A 20,129-nucleotide genomic window follows, 5' to 3' on the forward strand; every position below is an offset into this window, starting at 1 on the left:
CCTCAGCCTCCCGAGTAGCTGGGACTACAGGCGCCCGCTACCACGCCCGGCTAATTTTTTGTATTTTTAGTAGAGACGGGGTTTCACCGTGTTAGCCAGGATGGTCTCGATCTCCTGACCTCGTGATCCGCCCGCCTCGGCCTCCCAAAGTGCTGGGATTACAGGCGTGAGCCACCGCGCCCGGCCTAATCTGATCCTTAAAAGTTTTTTTAAAGGTTGTGGAGACATGGAGCTAGGGCTTATTGTTGTGACCAAATTTAGGCTACATTTTTACCTGTCTACTCACCCATGCAGGTGACTTAACTTTTCTACCCACTAATTGCCGAGTTATTACTTGGTCCTGCCCTAGCTTGATTGCTCTGATAAGTGCAGTTCCTTCTCCTATGCCATGGGTCCCGACTGTCACTTGTAACATTCTGCTTCCTGTTCTACAGCTTTGATTTAAGGCAGGATGAGAGGAGAAGAGGAGGAATTGAAAAAGTGATGGCATCCATAGAGGCAAAAAGCCTCCACATTTGCAGCTGGACTGTTTTTATGGTATATTCTGAACCAAAGCCAATCCCTTTCCATCTGAGAGAAAAATGCTGAGAATGTTTTAATTTTCTTCATACTTCTTAAATACAAGAAGCATTTAACTTGGTAGAATGTAATGTTATATTCAATGTCCTTAATAAAATTGTAATGGATTCACTTATTTAGACACTCTGGAAGAAATAGCCTTTCACTAGACAATAGAAATAATGATGCTTTTGCTGCATCTATCAACACAAAGAGATGGGCACGTCTATCAGAGCTGATTACAATCACTCTGGAATTGCTCTTAAAAAGTAAAGTGGGAAATAGAAATCTGTAGTTACAAAGTTTCTCTTTCTTCCTTTTGATGTGGCAATTTGTGAATGAACTCAAGATTTGAGCTCTAAATGACTCCCTGTCTGAGTTTACTAGAAGAAGTGGGGCAAGAGGAAATAACTTATCAGAAATTCTCCCCTAATTTATCTTCACGGCTGCATAGCATTGAAGGTGCAATGCTAGGCACCTTAAAAAGGAAAATAGGATTGTTTGATGGATGTAGCTCTGAGGAAGGCGATGTAAGTAGTGGCAGCAACTGCCTCTACCTATTCTCCTTCTCCTGATATTCTTGTGTAATATTCTCTTGTCTGAAATAAACTTTCCTTGTCACTCTTTATCAAATACTTCTATTTATTTTCTCTATAGCACCTAATTACAGTCTGAAATGTTTATTTCTTTACCACATGTTATTTATTACTCTCATTGGAATGTAAGCTTTATGAGAGCATATATTTTATTCTATAACTCCTGAATATAATTTGGTGCCTGACACAGAGTAGGTTTTAATAAACATTTGTTGACTGAATATAAGGAAGAGTGAAAAGAAGAAAGAGAAACATGAGTATGAGAAGAAACACAGCATGAAATATTGCTCTAAATAAAATGATGTGAGACATTAAAAGTAGCTATTCAAATAGCAAAGGAATGCTATAGACGTAATGGTTCATTTTATAATTCTATAGAACTGTACAGGGTCAGAGGAGAAGAATGCTTTATATAAGGTTAAGAAGAAAAGGTCACCAGTTTTGCAGCCCAAACAATATATGCACACATATCCATGTGCCTAAAACTATTTCAACAGTATTTATATTAGAATTAGCATTCAAGAGTACAACTGGAATCCAATATTCGTATGGGAAATATATTTGAAGGCTCAGAACATTGTGGGAGTGCTATGGTTTGAATATATCCCCCCAAGGTTCATGTGATAAAAACCTAATTCTCAATGCAACAGTGTTGAGAGGTGATTACCTAATCCAGTGCAAAAAGTTAAGTCTCTCGTTTCTGTGTTCCCAAAGACTAGTATGATGTTTGGCAAATAATAGGTGTTCCATAGATGTTTTGCTGAACCGAAATGAAATAAACGTAGTAGATTGCATTATTGTCCCCAATTTTTTATCCCTCCTTGTACTCACACCCTTTGCTAAATGGATTTTGCACTGCCACACACAAAAGAAATGGGTTCTATACTCCAATCCCTTGACTCTGAGTTCAGCCATGTGACTTCAGACCATAGAATGAGGTAGAAGTGACAGGGTATTAGGTCTCAAGGGCTCTTGGGTGTTTCCACTTGCTCTCCTGCAGTTTTGCCATTGCCATCAAAAGGATATGAATGATTCAGCTTGCTGGTCACTGGAGGAGGAAGAGAAACACATAGAGTGGAGCTGTCCCAGATAAGCTGTCCTAGCCAAATATGACCTAATTAGGTGATTACCTAATCACCTGTCAACACTAATGTCACTATGTTTGGAGTTGGTTCTTATAAAAGTGAATTCAACCCTCTCTTGAACTGTCTTGCCTTTCTGTCTTTCTTCATGGGAAGAAGGCCTGGACCAGATTCTGATTCCCTGATGTTGGACTTCCCGGCCTCCAAAACTGTGAGAAATAGATTTCTTTTCTTTATAAATTATCCAGTTTGTAAAATTCTATTACAGCAACACAAAATGGACTAAAATGGGAATAATCTTTTGAAAAACTTTTTGGGACATAATTTGATCCACCTAGCTTCTAATAGACAAAGACGTTGTGGATGGATGAGGAGTGATTGTGGTATAAAGAAAGAGAATGTAGAATTGACTATAGAACAAAACAAAGGAGGCAGGCTGGGATTTTATAATAAAAGAAATAGAGATAAAATTAAATGGAGGAGAAGATATGATAACAAAATTTGCTCTCAAGGCACTACAGGCATGTTAGGCAGAAAGGGATTTAATTCGGGTAACTAGGTGCTTATTTAATCATTGAAGGAGGAAGAAGCAAAAGGCAGGGATGGCTGTCACTAGCTGTCAGGTTTGCCTCTAGCCTTCAGAGAATCAGAAAATTGCTACTGCTGCTATCGTCTTCCTCCCCTTCTCCTTCTCCTTCTTCTTCTTCCTTTTTTCTTTTTTTTTTTTTTTGAGACAGAGTATCGCTCTGTCACCCAGGCTGGAGTGCAGTGGCACGATCATGGCTCACTGCAACCTCCACTTCTGGGGTTCAAGCGATTCTCCTGCCTCAGCCTCCCAAGTAGTAGCTGGGACTACAGAGAGCTTCTATTTTCTTTCTGTATCTCCCATTCCATCAGATACTCTCATTGGAAGATACTAAACTGGAACCCTGATGTCAAGAGATTCTGGGAAATTTAGTTCCCACATTTGGGTCCCTGAGATTTGGGGGAGCAGATAAAACAGTATGAGAATAATGCCAAATGCCCAAATGCAATCTCAGTTTGGCACAATATGAGAACAGGAAAAACTTGTCACTGCTTCAAAATATTTCTGGCTAATTTCATTAGATCTAATTCTCATTAAAAAATAGGCAACAGTTACTGAGGGCACTATGCTAAGAGCTTTTCATGTATTACCTCACTTAGTTTCACAACCATACAAGATGAAGCTACTATTATTATCTCCATTTTAGAAATGAAGAACCAAGACTTAGAGAGGCACAGTGTCTTGCTCCAAATCAAACAATTAAAAAGGGGAAGATTTGAAACTTAAACTCAGGACAATAATCCTTACACTACACTATTTGATAGTCACTTACTAAAATTTATTTATAATCCATGGCTTTAGCCTCAACATAAAACTTGTTGATCATCTTCCAAATGTGCACTATTAGGTCAGTGTGAACATCTTATTTCTACCGGGAAAAAAACTAATAAATCTTCAAATAATGTTCTCCCAATCTTGGGCACTTTCTTTTTAATGGGAGCAAAGAATACACTATTAGAAGAAACATAATGCCTCCTATATTTAGAATAAAATTTTATAGAATGAGCTAAATTTTATGTATTAATAGCATGCCCACTGTTATAAAACCTCATCACAGAATCTCAGGGAAGGTACATTCAAGATCATAGCATCTTCAAGAACCTTTCTAATAGCAAGCATCTCAACAAGGGGTGGCCCAAATTCTGCTTGAACACTTTCAATAGGAGAGATTTCCAGGGTTATGGGGGCTAATTGATGAGGGAGAGGAGCTCAAAGGGTGTCTTCTGTCAGGGAAAGGTAAGATGACATTGTCTGGAGGCTGCTTAGTCAGTTTTGCTTCAATGGTAAAAATAATGTTAGGCTAGAGGCTGGAACCGTGGTGTCAGTTAGCTTTTGTGGCCAAATCTTGCTAAAACTCCATTGCTTACAAAGTATAGCTTGTGTATCTATGGTAGATTCAAGATGATCAGAAATTGACATGCCTCACATTAAGAAATGAGGTCCATGCCCCTTTCATTTGAGTATGGCTGACTTCTGAGACTGCTTTGGCTAAAAATTTAGTGGAAGTGTCACTATGCCACCTTAATAGATTAGCAGCTTCCATGTTCCTGAAAAAATGTCTTTAGGAGCCCTGAGCCAGGTGGAAGTTTAAAAATCTTGAGACTGGCATGCCAGAGAGATTATGTGATTGAAAGTCCTAACTGCCCAAGTATTTTCCATTGCTATCAAGGTATCAGACTTGTAATTAAGCCTCTCTACACCAGCTCATCCACTAGCTGAACACTCTGAGTGACCTTAGTTCATTCCCCATGGAGCAGAGGAATCACCTAGTTGATCCAGACCTGAATTTCTGACCCACAAAATTATTAGCTAGAATAAAATGGTTGTTTTTGGACCACCGAGTTTGAAGTAGTTTGCAACACAACAGTAGATAACTGGAACATATCTGTGGGATTGGTGAGGGTTGTTTAATATTGATTGGCCTCAGCTGGTCTTACCTGGCGTCACTCATGTGTCTTCAGGTCAGTTGGGGACTGTGATCTAGGTCATATTTGGCTAGGACAGCTTATCTGGGACAGCTCCACTCTATGTGTTTCTCTTCCTCCTCCAGTGACCAGCAAGCTGAGTCATTCACATCCTTTTGACGACAATGGCAAAACTGCAGGAGAGCAAGTGGAAACACCCAAGAGCCCTTGAGACCTAATACCTTGTCACTTCTACCTCATTCTATGGTCTGAAGTCACATGGCTGAACTCAGAGTCAAGGGATTGGAGTAAAGAACCCATTTCTTTTGTGTGTGGCAGTGCAAAATCCATTTAGCAAAGGGTGTGAGTACAAGGAGGGATAAAAAATTGGGGACAATAATGCAATCTACTACGTTTACTTCATTTCAGTTCAGCAAAACATCTATGGAACACCTATTATTTGCCAAACATTATACTAGTCTTTGGGAACACAGAAACAAGAGACTTAACTTTTTGCACTGGAAATGTTTGCAGTCTAGGCAATCTTCAGGATAAGTAAAAGGGTTTCCTGTACTTAGGTTCTCTAATTAAGGATCCCAAACTCCTATTTTGATTTTTACTTCTAGCCCTTCTGTTAAGATTTACGCCTACTTTAGGCTTAGCATTTAAGTTATGTTTTATTGTTTTAGCGACTTAAAACAAAAAGGGGCCCTTACTTGCTTCACTCATTGTGGAAATTTTGTTTGGCTGGAATTTTATGTTTTTACACAATCATGAAAAATTCTGGTTACAAGAAATGACGTATTTGCATCATCAGTCAAGTTACTACCAACTCCTGTTCCACTGTCTTTCGAAGAACTTCATGTTTTCCTCATCTCCAAATTCTTGGGGAGCCTTATCACAATCAAAGTGCTGCCAACATTATCCTTTAACATCTGTGTTTAAATCGGGAAGCAGGAAACCACAATGCAAAGGAAACATATATGAGGACAATCCATGCCCTTCAATAGGGAGGCTGAACACCTTCCTCATACTGATTAGCTCTGTTCATTACTTTCTGTAACTCTTTGACCTCTTGTCAGATATGCTGTCTGTAACTTTGTTTGCCTCACACCAATAAGTTCTACTGCAGACTTCTCATCTCTCTCCTTTCTCATTGCTCTCATTAAGTTCCCATTTCCTTTCTGCAGAAAGTCACTTTCTTCTACTGAAAGACCCAGAGTTGAGCTTCATGAAGGGGCCAACTCAGTTCACTTTTGCAACATCTCTGATCACTCATTAATCCCCAGGAAGCATGGCACAGTGGGAAGTGCATGGGATGACTTTGGGGTCAAAACCTAGATTTTAATCCCAGCCCCACTACTTGCTAATAATGTGATTTTGTGCAGGCTACTTAATCTCTCTGTGCCTCAGTTTTAGAATCCATTATATGGGCATAGTAAATCTTATCTTGCATGGTTCCTGTGTGGTGTAATTGAATAACGATTATAAATAACTAGGACAATGTCTCCCATGCTCTCCCTTTTCCTCCCTGTCCCACTGGCTATCTCTTGCTTGCACCCTCAGGACTGGCTTACCAAGATGCTGTCATAACGTCTTTGCAGGGTCAAAAATACTTTGTATGTATGGAAGACTAACATAGATACATTTAGTCGGGAAAAAGAAAGGCTATTTTCTCACATGACCTCAATTGTCTAAGGAACGTAAGAAATATCTTAGAGTATTAACACTGAGCATTCTGCAAACCCTAATTCTTCTTAAAATGGTGAGAGAATTAAAAGCCACCAATATTTCCCTTCGAGCCTTCTGCCAAATCTCTGATTTTTCTTTTGCCCAAATATGTGGGCCTGGTTATTTTTGAATGTTTACGGCAAAAAGGATCCTTAGGGATGGGGCCAGGTTTTACTTTTCCTTGTATTCTGGGACCCCACATAGACTTCTTAGATGCTCAAATAAATGTTTGTTGAACAAACGAATATTTTATTGAATGCAATTGTGTGAAGCAATGAAAGTTTAATTATTTTATATCCAGACAGAATATTTCTGTGTTCTAGTTTTTGCTGGGACTGGATTTAGCTGGCTGATGCATTGTATCTGTGTTTGATGTCCTCATTCTTGTGGAATGAAGAGTATATATGTGTGTGTGGGAATCTGCATTTGGGGACAGAAGGGCCTATATTTGGGAAGATGCAATGTGATCAGCTGCTTTTCACATTTTCCTCCATTTCCTTTGTTGTGTTTCATCTCTCATTACTAGACTATAAACTCTCTGAGGACAATGACCATGCCTCATGTTTGTTGTTACCGTATATAATATTTTAGGGCTTGTTAAATATTGGTTGAATGGATGAACATGGTAGCAAAGACAACTCAAAGGAAAGTTAGCATTTTTTATTTTTATATGATTTTGGAAACAAAGCATCCTATCTTTCTCCTTTTTTTATCTGCACTGATTTATATTTGTTTCATCCATAGTTCTGTTCCATGGAGCTACCTTTGGCTTTATTGTTCTTTAATCTCATTACCTTTGGATTTATTGTTCTTTAATCTCATCTTTATAAATGCCACATGATTTGTCGAAAAGGGTTTAGACTCTGAAATTAAAGAGAACTTGATCTATAACTTACAGGTTATGTGACCCTGGGGAAGGTACGTAACCTCTTGGTGCTTGTTACCTCATCTGTGAAGGCGAATAATAGTGTCACCTACCTGCTGGAGCTGGCTTTGTTTCCCCTTAAGTTAAGAATCTTTTCCAACTTTTATTTCAGGTTCAGGGGGTATGTGTGCAGGTTTGTTACCTGGGTATGTTGTATGATGCTGAGGTTTGAGGTACAAATGATCCCATCCTCAGGTACTGAGCATAGTACCCTATAGTTAGTTGTTCAAAACTTGCCTCCATCCCTCCCTATGCCCTCTAGTAGTCTTCAGTTTTTATTGTTGCCATCTTTATGTCCATGACTACCCAATGTTTAGCTTCCACTTATGAGAACGTGTGGTATTTGGTTGTCTGTTCTTGCATTAATTTGGTTATGATAATGGCCTCTAGCTGCATCTATGTTGCTTCAAAGTACATGATCCCCTTCTTTTTTATGGCTGCATAGTATTCCATGGTGTATATGTACCACATTTTCTTCATCCAGTCCACTGTTGATAGGTACCTAGATTGATTTCATGTCTTTGTTATTGCAAAAAATGGTGCAATGAACATGCTAGTGCATGTGTCTTTTTGGGAGAAAAATTTGTTTTCTTTTGGATATATATCCAGTAATAGGATTGCTGGGTCAAATAGTAATTCTGTTTTAAGTTCCTTGAGGAATCTTCAAACTGCTTTCCATAGTAGTTGAATTAATTTACACTCCCATCAACCGTGTACAAGCATTCCCTTTTCTTCTCATCTTCACTGAAATCTGTTAGTTTTTGACTTTTTAATAGTAGTCATTTTGACTAGTGTGAGATGGTATCTCATTGTGATTTTGATTGCATTTTTCTTTTGATTAGTGATGCTGAGCATTTTTTCATGTTTGTTGGCAGCTTGCATGTCTTCTTTTGAGAAGTGTCAGCTAATGTCATGTGCCCATTTTTTAACGTGATAATTTGTTTTTTTGCTTGTTGAACTGTTTAAGTTCCTTATAGATTGACTATTAGATCTTTTCAGATGATAATTTGAGAATATTTTTTTCCATTCGGTAGGTTGTCTCTTTACTCTATTGATTGTTTCTTTTGCTCTGCTGAAGCTCCTTGGTTTAATTAGGTCCCACTTGTCAATTTTTCTTTTTGTTGCAATTGCTTTTGAGGGCTTAGTCATAATTTTTTTTTGCCAAGGCTGATGTCCAGAATGGTATTTTCTAGGCTTTTTTTTTTCTTGGATTCTTATAGTTTGAAGTCTTACATTTAAATCTGTAATCCATCTTGAGTTAATTTTTGCATAGAGTGAAAGGTAGGGGTCCAGTTTCATTCTTCTTCATATGGCTAGCCAGCTATCACAGGACAATTTACTGAATAGGGAGTCCTTTCTGCATCGCTTATTTTTGTTGACTTTATCAAAGATCAGATGGTCATAGTTGTGTGGCTTTATTTCTGGATACTCTATCCTGTTCCACTGGTCTATGTGTCTGTTTTTGTACCAGTACCTTGCTGTTTTGGTTATCGTGGCCTTACAGTATAGTTTGAAATCAGGTAATGTGATGCCTTTGGCTTTGTTCTTTTTGCTTAGGATTGCTTTGGCTATTAGGGCTCTTTTCCTGGACCCACATGAATTTTAGAGTTGTTTTTTCTAGTCATGTGAAAAGTGACATTGATAGATTGAAAGGAATAGTGTTGCATCTATCAATTGCTTTGGGCAGTATGACCACTTTAACAATATTGATTCTTCTAATCCATGAGCATGGAATGTTTTTTCATTTATTTGTGTCATGTCTGACTTCTTTCAGCAGTGTTTTGTAGTTCTTCTTGTAGTTCTCCAGATCTCTTACTTCCTTCCTTAGATGTACTCTTAGGTATTTTTTTTCGTGGCCATTGTAAATGGAATTACAATCTTGATTTGACTCCCAGCTTGAATGTTATTGGGGTACAGAAATTCTACTGATTTTTGTACATTGACCTTCTTTCCTGAAACTTTGCTGAAATCATTTATCAGTCCCAGGAGAATTTTGGCAGTCTTTAGGGTTTTCTAGGTATAGAATAATATTTTCTGCAAAGAGAGAGAGATTGACTTCTTCTTTTCCTATTTGAATGCCATTTATTTCTTTCTCTTGTCTGATTGCTCTGGCTAGCACTTTCAGTACTATGTTGAATAGGAGTGGTGAGAGAGAGCATCATTGTCATGTTCCAGTTCTCAAGGGGGAATGCAGAGCTGTTGTGAGACCTGATTAGATTGATTAATGTACGGCATCTACTCAGAGTAGGGGCTGTATAAACAGTAGACCTTTTTAATCTCTTTGTTTCCATTCTATTTATTCTCTTACTATTTATCTTAATTATGGCTGCCTTCTCCTATCAAGAAATGTGGATTTATAACCCTGGCTATCTGTTAGCACCCCTTAGACCACTGGGAGTTGATTTGGAATGGAATACTCTGAACTATCAAAATTTCACCTCATTAGAAACCTTACATCATATCACTTTGGACATTGCCAAAGCTCTTTTAAGAATAACCACATTTTGCCACATTAAACTAATACAAGAATAAACATGAATTTCTAGAAAAACTCCCCAAATTACAAAGCAAAGAGGTGGAGAGTTAAATGCCATGTGAAGAATCTAAGAATGTAGCATATATTCAAATTTATTATTTTTAATTGTATCTCTCTTCACTTATTAAAATAGATTTTAAAAAATTGCTCTCACAACAGGACCATTATCCTTAGTAGATTTAAGGACTATTTCACCATATTTTTTCTTGAAATAATTGAGTTTGCTGGAATAAACTACTCAGTTCAATATTTTTCATCTCACTCTAATACAAGTGTATTTGATTTCTATAAATCTGAGTGAAATCAGTCAGGAAATTATACACATTTATCTTCCACAGGGTATATGAGCTATTGAGTCATGTTGTATTTATTATAGATCATGTTTGCTATTTGGCCAGATAGTTTGAATCGTTGGGAACAATATATAATACTAAGAAAATAACCAGAAAGATGAATGGAAGTAAAGTGTTCTTTATAATAAATAAGTACGTAAAATATTCTGTAGTGATTCAAGTACACATTTACATGTAAAATATATTGAAAATGTATCATTCTATATTATGCATATCATTCATTCTAATGATTCATATACATATATATTTCTTTTATATGAGTATATGTTTATATGACTTAGTCTTTTCATTTGGACCTCACATAATATGTATATATTTTCCTATTATATCTTTCTTCCAGCTTCAAATATGTGGATGTTTTCTTGGCTTTGTGCTATTTTAATTATTTTGGCTATTGCTGGTATGAACACAATAGCAAAGACCACACCACATACCAAATTTACGAAGAAATCTGAGGAAAGAGAGATGCCAAAGGGTCTAAAGCCATCCAGTGGCCCACCTCCAGAAGAAGAAGAAACCCTCTTCACAGAAATGGCTGAAATGGCAGAACCAATTACCAAACTCTCGGCCTTGGATTCTGTCTTTGGCACTGCCGCTCTCTCTCCCTTTGAAAACTTCACTCTTGACCCAGCTGATTTCTTTTTGAATTGTTGTGATTGTTGTTCACCTGTACCCGGGCAGAAAGGAGAACCTGGAGAGACTGGACAGCCAGGTATTAGAAAATATAAGAAGTCATGTTTCTCACTAGTACATTGGTACAGTTGAGAGGTAGGTTGTGGGGTGAAATTGCCCCAGGAGTTTCTACGTTGTTATACAAATGGTAACAGGTCTAGGTGTCACATTGTTACAAATGCAAATGGGTGCTGTGTTGCCCAATGTGGTAATTAATAAATATTAAAATTAAAATTGAATAAGGTAAAAAATTCAGTTCATCAGTCACATTAGCCACAGTTCAAGTGCTCAACAGCCACTGTATTGGGCAGCACAGATAGCATTTCCATCATTGTAGACAATTCTACTGGACAGTGCTGGTGAGAGCAAAGTCAGGAATTACCAACCCCAGCATGGTGCTGTGGTTCTTCAAGATGCACAGGTTTATTACCAGTACAATTTTTTAAATTAGTGACTGATTTAAAAGGGGTAAATGAAACTTCTGTTGCCTTGCAAGAATGTGTGCTGACTGATGGATTTTCTGAGTGCTATTTGTAGTTAGGATTAGAAATGGAATGGCTCTGAGGTGGAGAATAAAGCTTAGGATTCAATTTGCTTCTCATTGAATTTCTGAGGCAATACTGTGTCATTGCCCAATGATTTTCTCCATTGAACACCATGGTTATGTATTTCAAGATTTCAGATGTCTATAATATATACATAATGAATATACTCTTGGCTTTATTCTAATACATTTCAGCTTTTACATGTCATCTAGAAGAGAATTCAAGGTAAAGTTAAGATCAGAATGTCAACTTAAAATTCACCATTGCCTGAGGAATTTAATGTTATAAACTAAGCAATTATACATCTTCACCAAGCTTTTCATTCATTTCATCCCATTGTAGGGACCTTTTGGGAAATGCGGTTAGTATTTATGCAGAGCTACATTAAGAAGTAAAGGAGATGGGCCATAGCTTGGGTACCAAGATGTCAGGATTGCTAAAACATTACTGAAAATTTAATGAGACTGAGAAAATTATATTTATCAGAAGTCTTAGTATCCTATCTGGCTGGTAAGCAGCTTGGCGGTGAAAATCCCAAGGGCATGGTCAAGTAGACACAGCTGATTGCTAAACTATTTGCTAAGGCTGTGAGTTCTGTAACATCAGGGCTTTTGTTTTACCCAGTGGTGGATTTAGCTGTGCTGTTCTCAGGGTTCATTCTCTCCTCTAAATATATATGACAAATAATTCCAAGGTGTGCCAAGTTATTACCCTGCCTGGGGAGCTCATATGTCTTAGTCTGACTGGTTCTGCCACAGAGCATAGTGCTTGAGAGCTTAGAATGCTGAGACTATCTTGGTCCTACTTAGGGAAGCTACTCTGCTTTGGGAAATCTTAATCTATTCTTTGGGTCTTAGCTTAATACCATTTTCTCAAGGAAGCCTCTGATCTCATCAGTTAAGTCCTCAATAAGACCTTCGTATTTTTCTTTATATCATTTACTACAATGTGACAATTTCTACATATTTGTGTGGCTATTTGTTCAATGTTTATCTTTCATAGACTCTCAGCTTCATGAGAGTAGGGACTGCTGGAATGTTGATGGCTGCATTCCTAACATCTTGCAGGGTGCTTGGTGTATAGGATGCCTCAGAAATAGTTAATGAATGAATGAGTAAGTGAATAAAAGGGAAATCCAAAGGTGCTAGGTGTTGTTTTTACTTCCAATGTGAAAGTGTGGTCCATGTGAGGTTAAGTGTCAGATTATCATTTTGTTCTTGTTTGTTTGCTGCTTCCCTGAATCATTTGATCACTGCCATGAATACAGTGACAAGTACTAATGGTCTCAATTTATCTATTCAGGTAGTACAAAATTGCAAATCAGACAAAAATATTGCCCTTAGGACTCTGTGTGGTTTATTCTCACTCAGATTTTATCATTAGGTCATTGATACTTATTGATTGCAGTAAAATGCTTTTTTTCTTTCCTGAACTAATGAACTTCAAAAGAGAAATTTTATATTCTGATCTATTTAAAATCCCATTTCTAGGTCCTAAAGGAGAGGCTGGAAATTTGGGGATCCCAGGGCCACCAGGAGTTGTTGGGCCCCAAGGCCCTAGAGGCTACAAAGGAGAGAAAGGTAGGTAATTCATTCATGTCAAAACTCAAGGGACATTCTGCATCATTTTTCAGGAGAGCAATTTGCTACTTAAAGACTAGACTCTTGCAGATGAGTCAATTTTAAAAATGTAAATACTTGATAAAGCACATTATATTTGATATAAATATGTTAACTTTATAAACAGCCAATTGAGAAATTTTAAACTTACCTGGGAACATTGCACACCTGCATGAAGGCACACAGATTGTCACACAGCTTTTCCATCTCTCATTGGTCACCTGGGTGACCTAGTGACTAGCAGCAACAGAGTATAGTCTCTGGGGAAGGGTATAGAAATACCCAGAAATACCCTTCCTGTACATGCTCATGTTAGCCTACTTCCTTTGGATGCAAATAATTTTGTATTAGATGGAACTAACTAGAGCAGGCAATTCTCTGAATATTCAGTTTAGGTGGATAGTATGCCTGCTAAGAAGAATTTAATATATCCCTTGGCTCACTCTGAAATCAGAGGCAGTGTCAGTGGTGGGAAGACAACTTAATTAAAACAGAAGTAATCAAGCTTATAATAATGACATTGGGCAAGTCATTTTCTTTCACCTGGAAATTGAAGGAAATGAACTAGATATTTATTTATATCTTGTTTACTATCAAAGAAGATTTGTAGTTATGAGTGCCTTTATAGCTCTTTTCAAGCTCAGAAATTCTGTAATTCCATAGGTGTATCAGTAAAGAAGGCTTTCTGCCCCAGGAAATCCCTGGTTCTGTAAGTGCTTAAAGGTACTGAAGGAAGGCTACAGATTCACTAGGATATTTAGAAATTCCTCAGTGAATACCAGCAGCCTGTAGAAATACCATCTATCCATCAAGTTAAATGTTTTAGCCTCAGTGTCACATGTCAAAAGGCCTAATACCATCTATATATCACCCTCCACATGGCTCAGGAACTGCCTAACTCATTTCTGGTAGAACATTCAGTGAAGTAATTACTCAAAAAAATGCTAAAGGAAGAGAGAGCTACTTCACACTTCTCAGTTATGTGATTTTCATTCTTGGAAACATTTAATCCTTTTGTGCCTGAATTATGTTAGCAGAAAACCTTGTGAAATAAAGATGAGTGTTGAACCTCCCCAGTGATTCATACATTTTGGAAGCTAGACTTCTGGAAATAGAAGAAAAAAATAGGGAAGTGTAATAAAATAAGGTTCTTAAGAATACACTTTGATGAAGGATCAAAAGTAGAAATTCATTCAGCCATTCTTTATAAAGTAGCAACTCTACTTTCCTTTCACTTCCAGACTTAGCTTGGACTCTTGGTTAAGATAGAAAGTTAGAAAAAAAAATGAGTTGAATTATTCCATTCTAGTTCATCATTACCTGGTTGAGCAAATTAGGGGAAGCAATTAAACTCTTTCAAGGAATTCAAGAAGCAGTATAACTCTGTGTGGTGAAGGTTGGTATTTGAGTATTGGCAAAGGCTAGGAATACAATCGGCTCTTCCCTTCCATTTAGGGCTGGGTTTCTCAAAATGCGTCCAGTTATTTTCCTGATGGCCTATGGTTTAATTTCCAAATTTTGCATTTCATGCGGAGTGGTGTTGGGGTAGCTAGCAACTTAGAAAACTCTGCTAAATGACCTATGGTGGGATTTCTCTAGTTGGTCTTGTGAAACTGGAGGGAGTCGATTCTCACCACTTTTAATTTGGCTTAGGATTTATTTTTTCCGTCACAAAAATAAAACAAAAGATGTTAGTTATATCATAAACAATATAGGTAGCAAATTGATGCCAACCAATGTTATATGTAGTTGTATTTGACTGTGTCCAGTGCTTTAAATTTTTTCATATCTCAGCTTCTTTTGTTGATAAAATGATGACAAAAATATCTTCCCTACTTTTCTTGAAGGGCAGGTGCTATAAACGTTTGTGAATTTAAAATTTTCCAACTGATTAAATGTGTTCTGTTATATGAACCTGTGTGCTATAGAAGAGGCTGTGTTAATGTCAAGTAAAAATTATATTAAATAAAAAGGCTGGATTAAGTAAAAAAAAGGTAAGAGCTTTGAACAGTATCTGTGCAAAGTAAATGTGTAATAAGAGTGAGATATTATTAATACCATTATTATTGTTATGGTAATTTATAGTTGAAATCAATTCAGTGTGACTGAACTATAATAGTATGGGCTGTTAGTCAGGCCCAATATAAAAATATATTTTATGGTAATATGACAAATATCTGAAAATCCAGATGTTTTCATTTTTTTCAACTATGAATTCCTACAGTTCTATACTTACATAGATACTCTATATAAAGAAGAGTTTTTTTTCCTGGACTTTTTTTTCTTATCATTGGTTTTAGCCAACTACAGGATGTTGTGCACTGTGTTTAAACTTGTAGGGAACATGGCATTATTTCTCAGGTGTTGTGGCCATATAAAGAAGGCATTTAAACTTTATTCAAAATTCATATTGTGAAAAACATGAATACATACATATATAATACAAGCAGAATGTCATGAATTTTATGAGAGGTTTGAAGGGCCATGGAAATGCTGAGGGCAAAGATGAGTTCTGTTTGAAGGGATCACTGCCTCCAGATCGCTAAAATAGTTTACCAGTTGAAATTAATTATTCCTAATGACCCTCAATACATTTTTTTTTGACCAAGTCTCACTCTGTCACCCAGGCTAAAGTGCAGCGGTGTGATCTCAGCTTACTGCAATCTCCACCTCCTGAGTTCAAGCAATTCTTGTGCCTCAGCCTCCCAAGTAGCCGGGACTACAGGTGTGCACCACCAAACCCGGCTAATTTTTTGTATTTTTTGTAGAGATGGGGTTTCACCATGTTGGCCAGGCTGGCCTGGAACTCCTGACCTCAGGTGATCCACCCGCCTCGGCCTCCCACAGTGTTGGGATTATAGGAGTGAGCCGCCGTGCCTGGCGTACATTCTTTTTCCACACGATTTAACTTTAGCCCATTTTGGTTAAAGAAAACACTAGAATGTGACATGGTTGTGAGAGGAATATTAAATATATCATAAATGATGTAGTTGGTAAAAAGTTAATCTTGGTATCATCTTAGGACTCAAAGGAGAACGTGGGGACCAAGGAGTTCCAGGATACCCAGGAAAACCGGGAGCACAAGGTAGAGCATGAAATGTATCTACTGTGTACAGTCAGGTGCGCAGTATAGCCCTTCATTCTCTTCCTGCTTGTATTTAAAATTATCAGAAAGGTAAGCTGAAAATACAAATTACTGTTATTCTTCTAATAATTCAGTGTACTGACTCAGTGAAGGAGAACCAGTCTAGGAATTTGGAGACCAGGTAATAGTATCTGTGCTCTGCTTCTCTCTCTAGCTGTCAATGGAAAATAAAAAACCCTGACTCGTTCTGGGTCTCAGTTTCCTTGCCAATAATAATTTAGGCTTGAATGGACAATATGGGGATTTAGGGGAATACCTGGGTTAGGCCAAAATGCAAAGGGTAATGGAATACAACGAACAACTACAGTCCTAATATTCTTTATTATCTTAAAAGTAAAAAAACAAAAAGAATTAGATATATGGCATCTGAATATAAGCCAATGTTTCTTGGAAACATTAACTATTCCCCTTCTAAGAGCAAGGCATAATATAAATTATTCATTGTCAGAGCCTCCTAAGCACAGTTTTTACTGAGGCAAGAATCAGGTTTCCTAATTAGTAGGTTTGTTTCTACTTTTTTGAGCTCTGTGGTAATAGCATGCTGTTTATGGCCTATGTGATCCTTAAACATTATTTTAATTTTCCATTTCAGGTGAACCTGGCCCTAAGGGAGATAAAGGAAACATTGGTTTGGGAGGAGTGAAAGGACAAAAAGGCTCCAAGGGAGACACATGTGGGAATTGTACCAAAGGAGAAAAAGGAGACCAAGGGGCTATGGGCTCACCGGGCCTGCACGGAGGGCCTGGCGCCAAGGGAGAGAAGGGGGAGAAGGGGGAGATGGGGGATAAGGGCTGCTGTGGAGATTCTGGGGAGAGGGGAGGAAAAGGACAGAAAGGTGAGGTGGGTATGAAAGGGGAAAAAGGTAGCAAAGGAGACAGTGGAATGGAAGGCAAAAGCGGCCGTAATGGTCTGCCTGGGGCCAAAGGTGATCCAGGGATTAAAGGAGAAAAAGGAGAGTTAGGTCCTCCTGGTCTCCTGGGACCTACTGGGCCAAAGGGTGACATTGGCAACAAAGGGGTCCGAGGCCCCACTGGGAAGAAGGGCTCTCGGGGCTTTAAAGGCTCCAAGGGTGAGTTGGCTAGAGTGCCCCGGTCGGCTTTCAGCGCTGGTTTGTCAAAGCCATTTCCTCCTCCTAACATCCCCATCAAATTTGAAAAGATTCTCTATAATGACCAAGGGAATTACAGTCCTGTCACTGGGAAGTTTAACTGCTCTATTCCTGGGACATATGTTTTTTCCTACCATATTACGGTGAGGGGGCGACCTGCTCGAATCAGTCTGGTGGCCCAGAATAAGAAGCAGTTCAAGTCCAGAGAAACTCTCTATGGTCAGGAAATAGACCAGGCCTCTCTCCTCGTCATCTTGAAATTAAGTGCAGGAGACCAAGTCTGGCTTGAGGTGTCAAAAGATTGGAATGGGGTGTATGTCAGTGCTGAGGATGACAGCATTTTTACTGGGTTCCTTTTGTACCCAGAGGAAACTTCTGGAATTTCACCATAAATTTGTGTCCTGAATCCTGTAGTTTAGATTCAGTGGAATAAGTCAGTTAACACAGAGTAGTGCTATTAAAAAATAACTTCCATTTTTTCAAGATTATAAAAATAATACAGAAAAATTTAAAAAAGTCACCTAGTCAATTATTATTCCTATTTTAAGGCACCTCCTTTAAAAATATTTATATGTATTTCAGAGCATATGTCTATTAACTTTGTAGCTAGCCTTTAAAATTTAGCATTATAATATTAGCATTAGTCATTCCATTTAAGCATAATAATTAATATTTGTATACAAAGTATGAATGGGATTTATAATTAATAAATATATTCTTGCTAAATATCTTCTGTATCTCAGATCAATGTGTGTCACTTCCTTCTGTGTGAATTGCAGAGTATGACAGCAAGTTTTTGACTCTCTTGGGTGGGTTGCCTTCTGACAAAATGGAACTATTCTCATGTTAGTTTAATTCATGGAGACGACACAGAAAGGGTGGCAAAGACTAGCTAAAGGATATTTAAAATTTATCAATGTGTAAAGGTTTGCTTAGAAAACTTGTATTATATGGACTTGTGTGTTGGGTAAAATGTAAGAAAAAGTTGATGATCATAGTGAAGATGAAATCTTTCATCAAATTATTGTGCTTAGAAGAACTGAATGTCCCCAAAAGAATCAAGAATAAAATGAAATCATTATTGATCTGAATTTTTGCCTTTTCTTCATGATAGAACATTTAATTAGGATAAATTCTTTGGCATCATTATCATCATTTCTATAATAATTAATTCCAGTTATTCAGAGATAACATTGCTGGAGCAGGTGGGGATTTGGGAGTTCATTTGCAATGCAAATGTATAATAATTGTGAATATTTGATAATTCAGTGGTTTCATTTTTTGTTGTTGTTGTTGTTGTTGTTGTTGTTGTTTTGAGACAGGATTTTGCTCTGTAGCCCAAGCTGGAGTGCAGTGGAGTGATTCTGGCTCACTGCATCCTCAACTTCCTATGCCCAAGTGTTCCTCCCACCTTAGCCTCCCAAGTACTTGGGAACACAGGCCTTTGTCACCATGCTTGGCTAATTTATTTATTTATTCTTTATTTTTGTATAGATGGAATCTCCCTATGTTACCCAGGCTGGTCGTAAACTCCTGGGCTCAAGTGATCCTCCTGCCTTGGTCTCCCAAAGTGTTGGGATTATGGGTGTGAGCCACTGCGCCTGGCTGGCTTCATCTTTTAAGAAAGAAAATTTATTGAATCCAAATTGAATTTGGTTCTATGAAGGTATAGTTATGCAGATTTGGAAATCTTGGTGCATCAAGACAGGGAGTGGGTGATAGAAAACTTTCTGGTCTGCTCTGCCTACTTTGTTGCACTGCCTACTTTGGCAAACACCATTCACTTTTGAGGCTGTCACTCATATATATATATATATGTACACACACATATGTATATACACACATATATATATACACACGTATGTATATGCACACACATATACATATGTATATACACACATATATATACACACATATGTATATATTTATATATGAGTGAGAGCCTCAAAAGTGAACGATGTTTATATACATGTGTTTCTCAAACTGTGTTCAGAGGAATACCATTTCTGGAAGTTGGTATTATGAACTACTGGAAAAAAGTGGGTTCTGCCTCAAACAAATATTGGAAGTACTATATTCTGTCTTCCTGTTGCAGATCTATAAAGCACATTAGTGTAGTCTCGGATGTTCCCGCAGAAAATAAGTTTGTTTAATTTTATTTTATCCAATGATCATGTTTATTTTGGGTATAGAATTGATCAAGTAACATACTGTGAAAGAGCATTCTGTAGTATATCCATTTTGGAAATGTTGCATTTGTTTCTCATGTAAGGATCCAAGTGGGGTAAAGTTAACTCCTGATGTTTCTCCCTTTCTTCAGCAGTTCTTCCCTGTTGAGAATGTAATATTGCTTTAGTTGTAGCTGTGCTTGTTATTTGTCAGAGGGAGAATAAGATAATTTGCAAGTGATTTAAAAAGTGATGCTTACACTTAAAAATTTTTCTTTTTCCAATTAGAATTGAATAATAAAGAAATTCAGGAACTTAGAGTTTTGTCTCTTATTCCTATGTTCTTACGTTTATTTTTTTTTTCTTTATGTCATCTCTATGAGTGGATTGGAACAATCTGGGGAGGCTGAGAGACAAGCAGCCCAGAAGATAGAAGAAAAAAACCACGCCACAGGATTTGATACAAAAGAGAACCAGGCAGAGCACCCATAGGGGTACAACAATTCATGTGTAAGATTTGGGGTATCTGTCAGCATCTTACACCAGTGTTTGTGGCTGACATTTCATAGGAAGTCTGGAGTTACGAGCTCAGGGTTAGGAT

The 20,129-nt window shown here is 37.7% G+C and overlaps 1 protein-coding gene across 1 annotated transcript; it reads left to right on the forward strand.

The window, feature by feature from the left end:
* The first annotated feature begins 10,617 nt into the window (after nt 1–10,617).
* On the forward strand, nt 10,618–19,772 carry OTOL1 (otolin 1). The gene is made up of 4 exons (XM_526369.6): nt 10,618–10,983; nt 12,979–13,068; nt 16,130–16,192; nt 16,845–19,772. Exons 1-4 carry the CDS (start codon nt 10,620–10,622, stop codon nt 17,750–17,752), a joined length of 1,425 nt encoding a protein of 474 aa, XP_526369.4. The 5' UTR covers nt 10,618–10,619; the 3' UTR covers nt 17,753–19,772.
* The last annotated feature ends 357 nt before the right edge of the window (nt 19,773–20,129 follow it).

This window comes from Pan troglodytes, chromosome 2 (assembly GCF_028858775.2).
Source record: "Pan troglodytes isolate AG18354 chromosome 2, NHGRI_mPanTro3-v2.0_pri, whole genome shotgun sequence".
Classification (NCBI taxonomy): Eukaryota; Metazoa; Chordata; class Mammalia; order Primates; family Hominidae; genus Pan; species Pan troglodytes.

What these genes read in the sequence shown, in the direction of transcription:
- OTOL1 (XM_526369.6), top strand. Translation starts at nt 10,620, where the DNA reads ATGTGGATGTTTTCTTGGCTTTGTGCTATTTTAATTATTTTGGCTATT. An exon ending in TGGAGAGACTGGACAGCCAG is followed by an intron (nt 10,984 to 12,978) that starts GTATTAGAAAAT and finishes TCCCATTTCTAG; the next exon opens with GTCCTAAAGGAGAGGCTGGA. An exon ending in AGGCTACAAAGGAGAGAAAG is followed by an intron (nt 13,069 to 16,129) that starts GTAGGTAATTCA and finishes GTATCATCTTAG; the next exon opens with GACTCAAAGGAGAACGTGGG.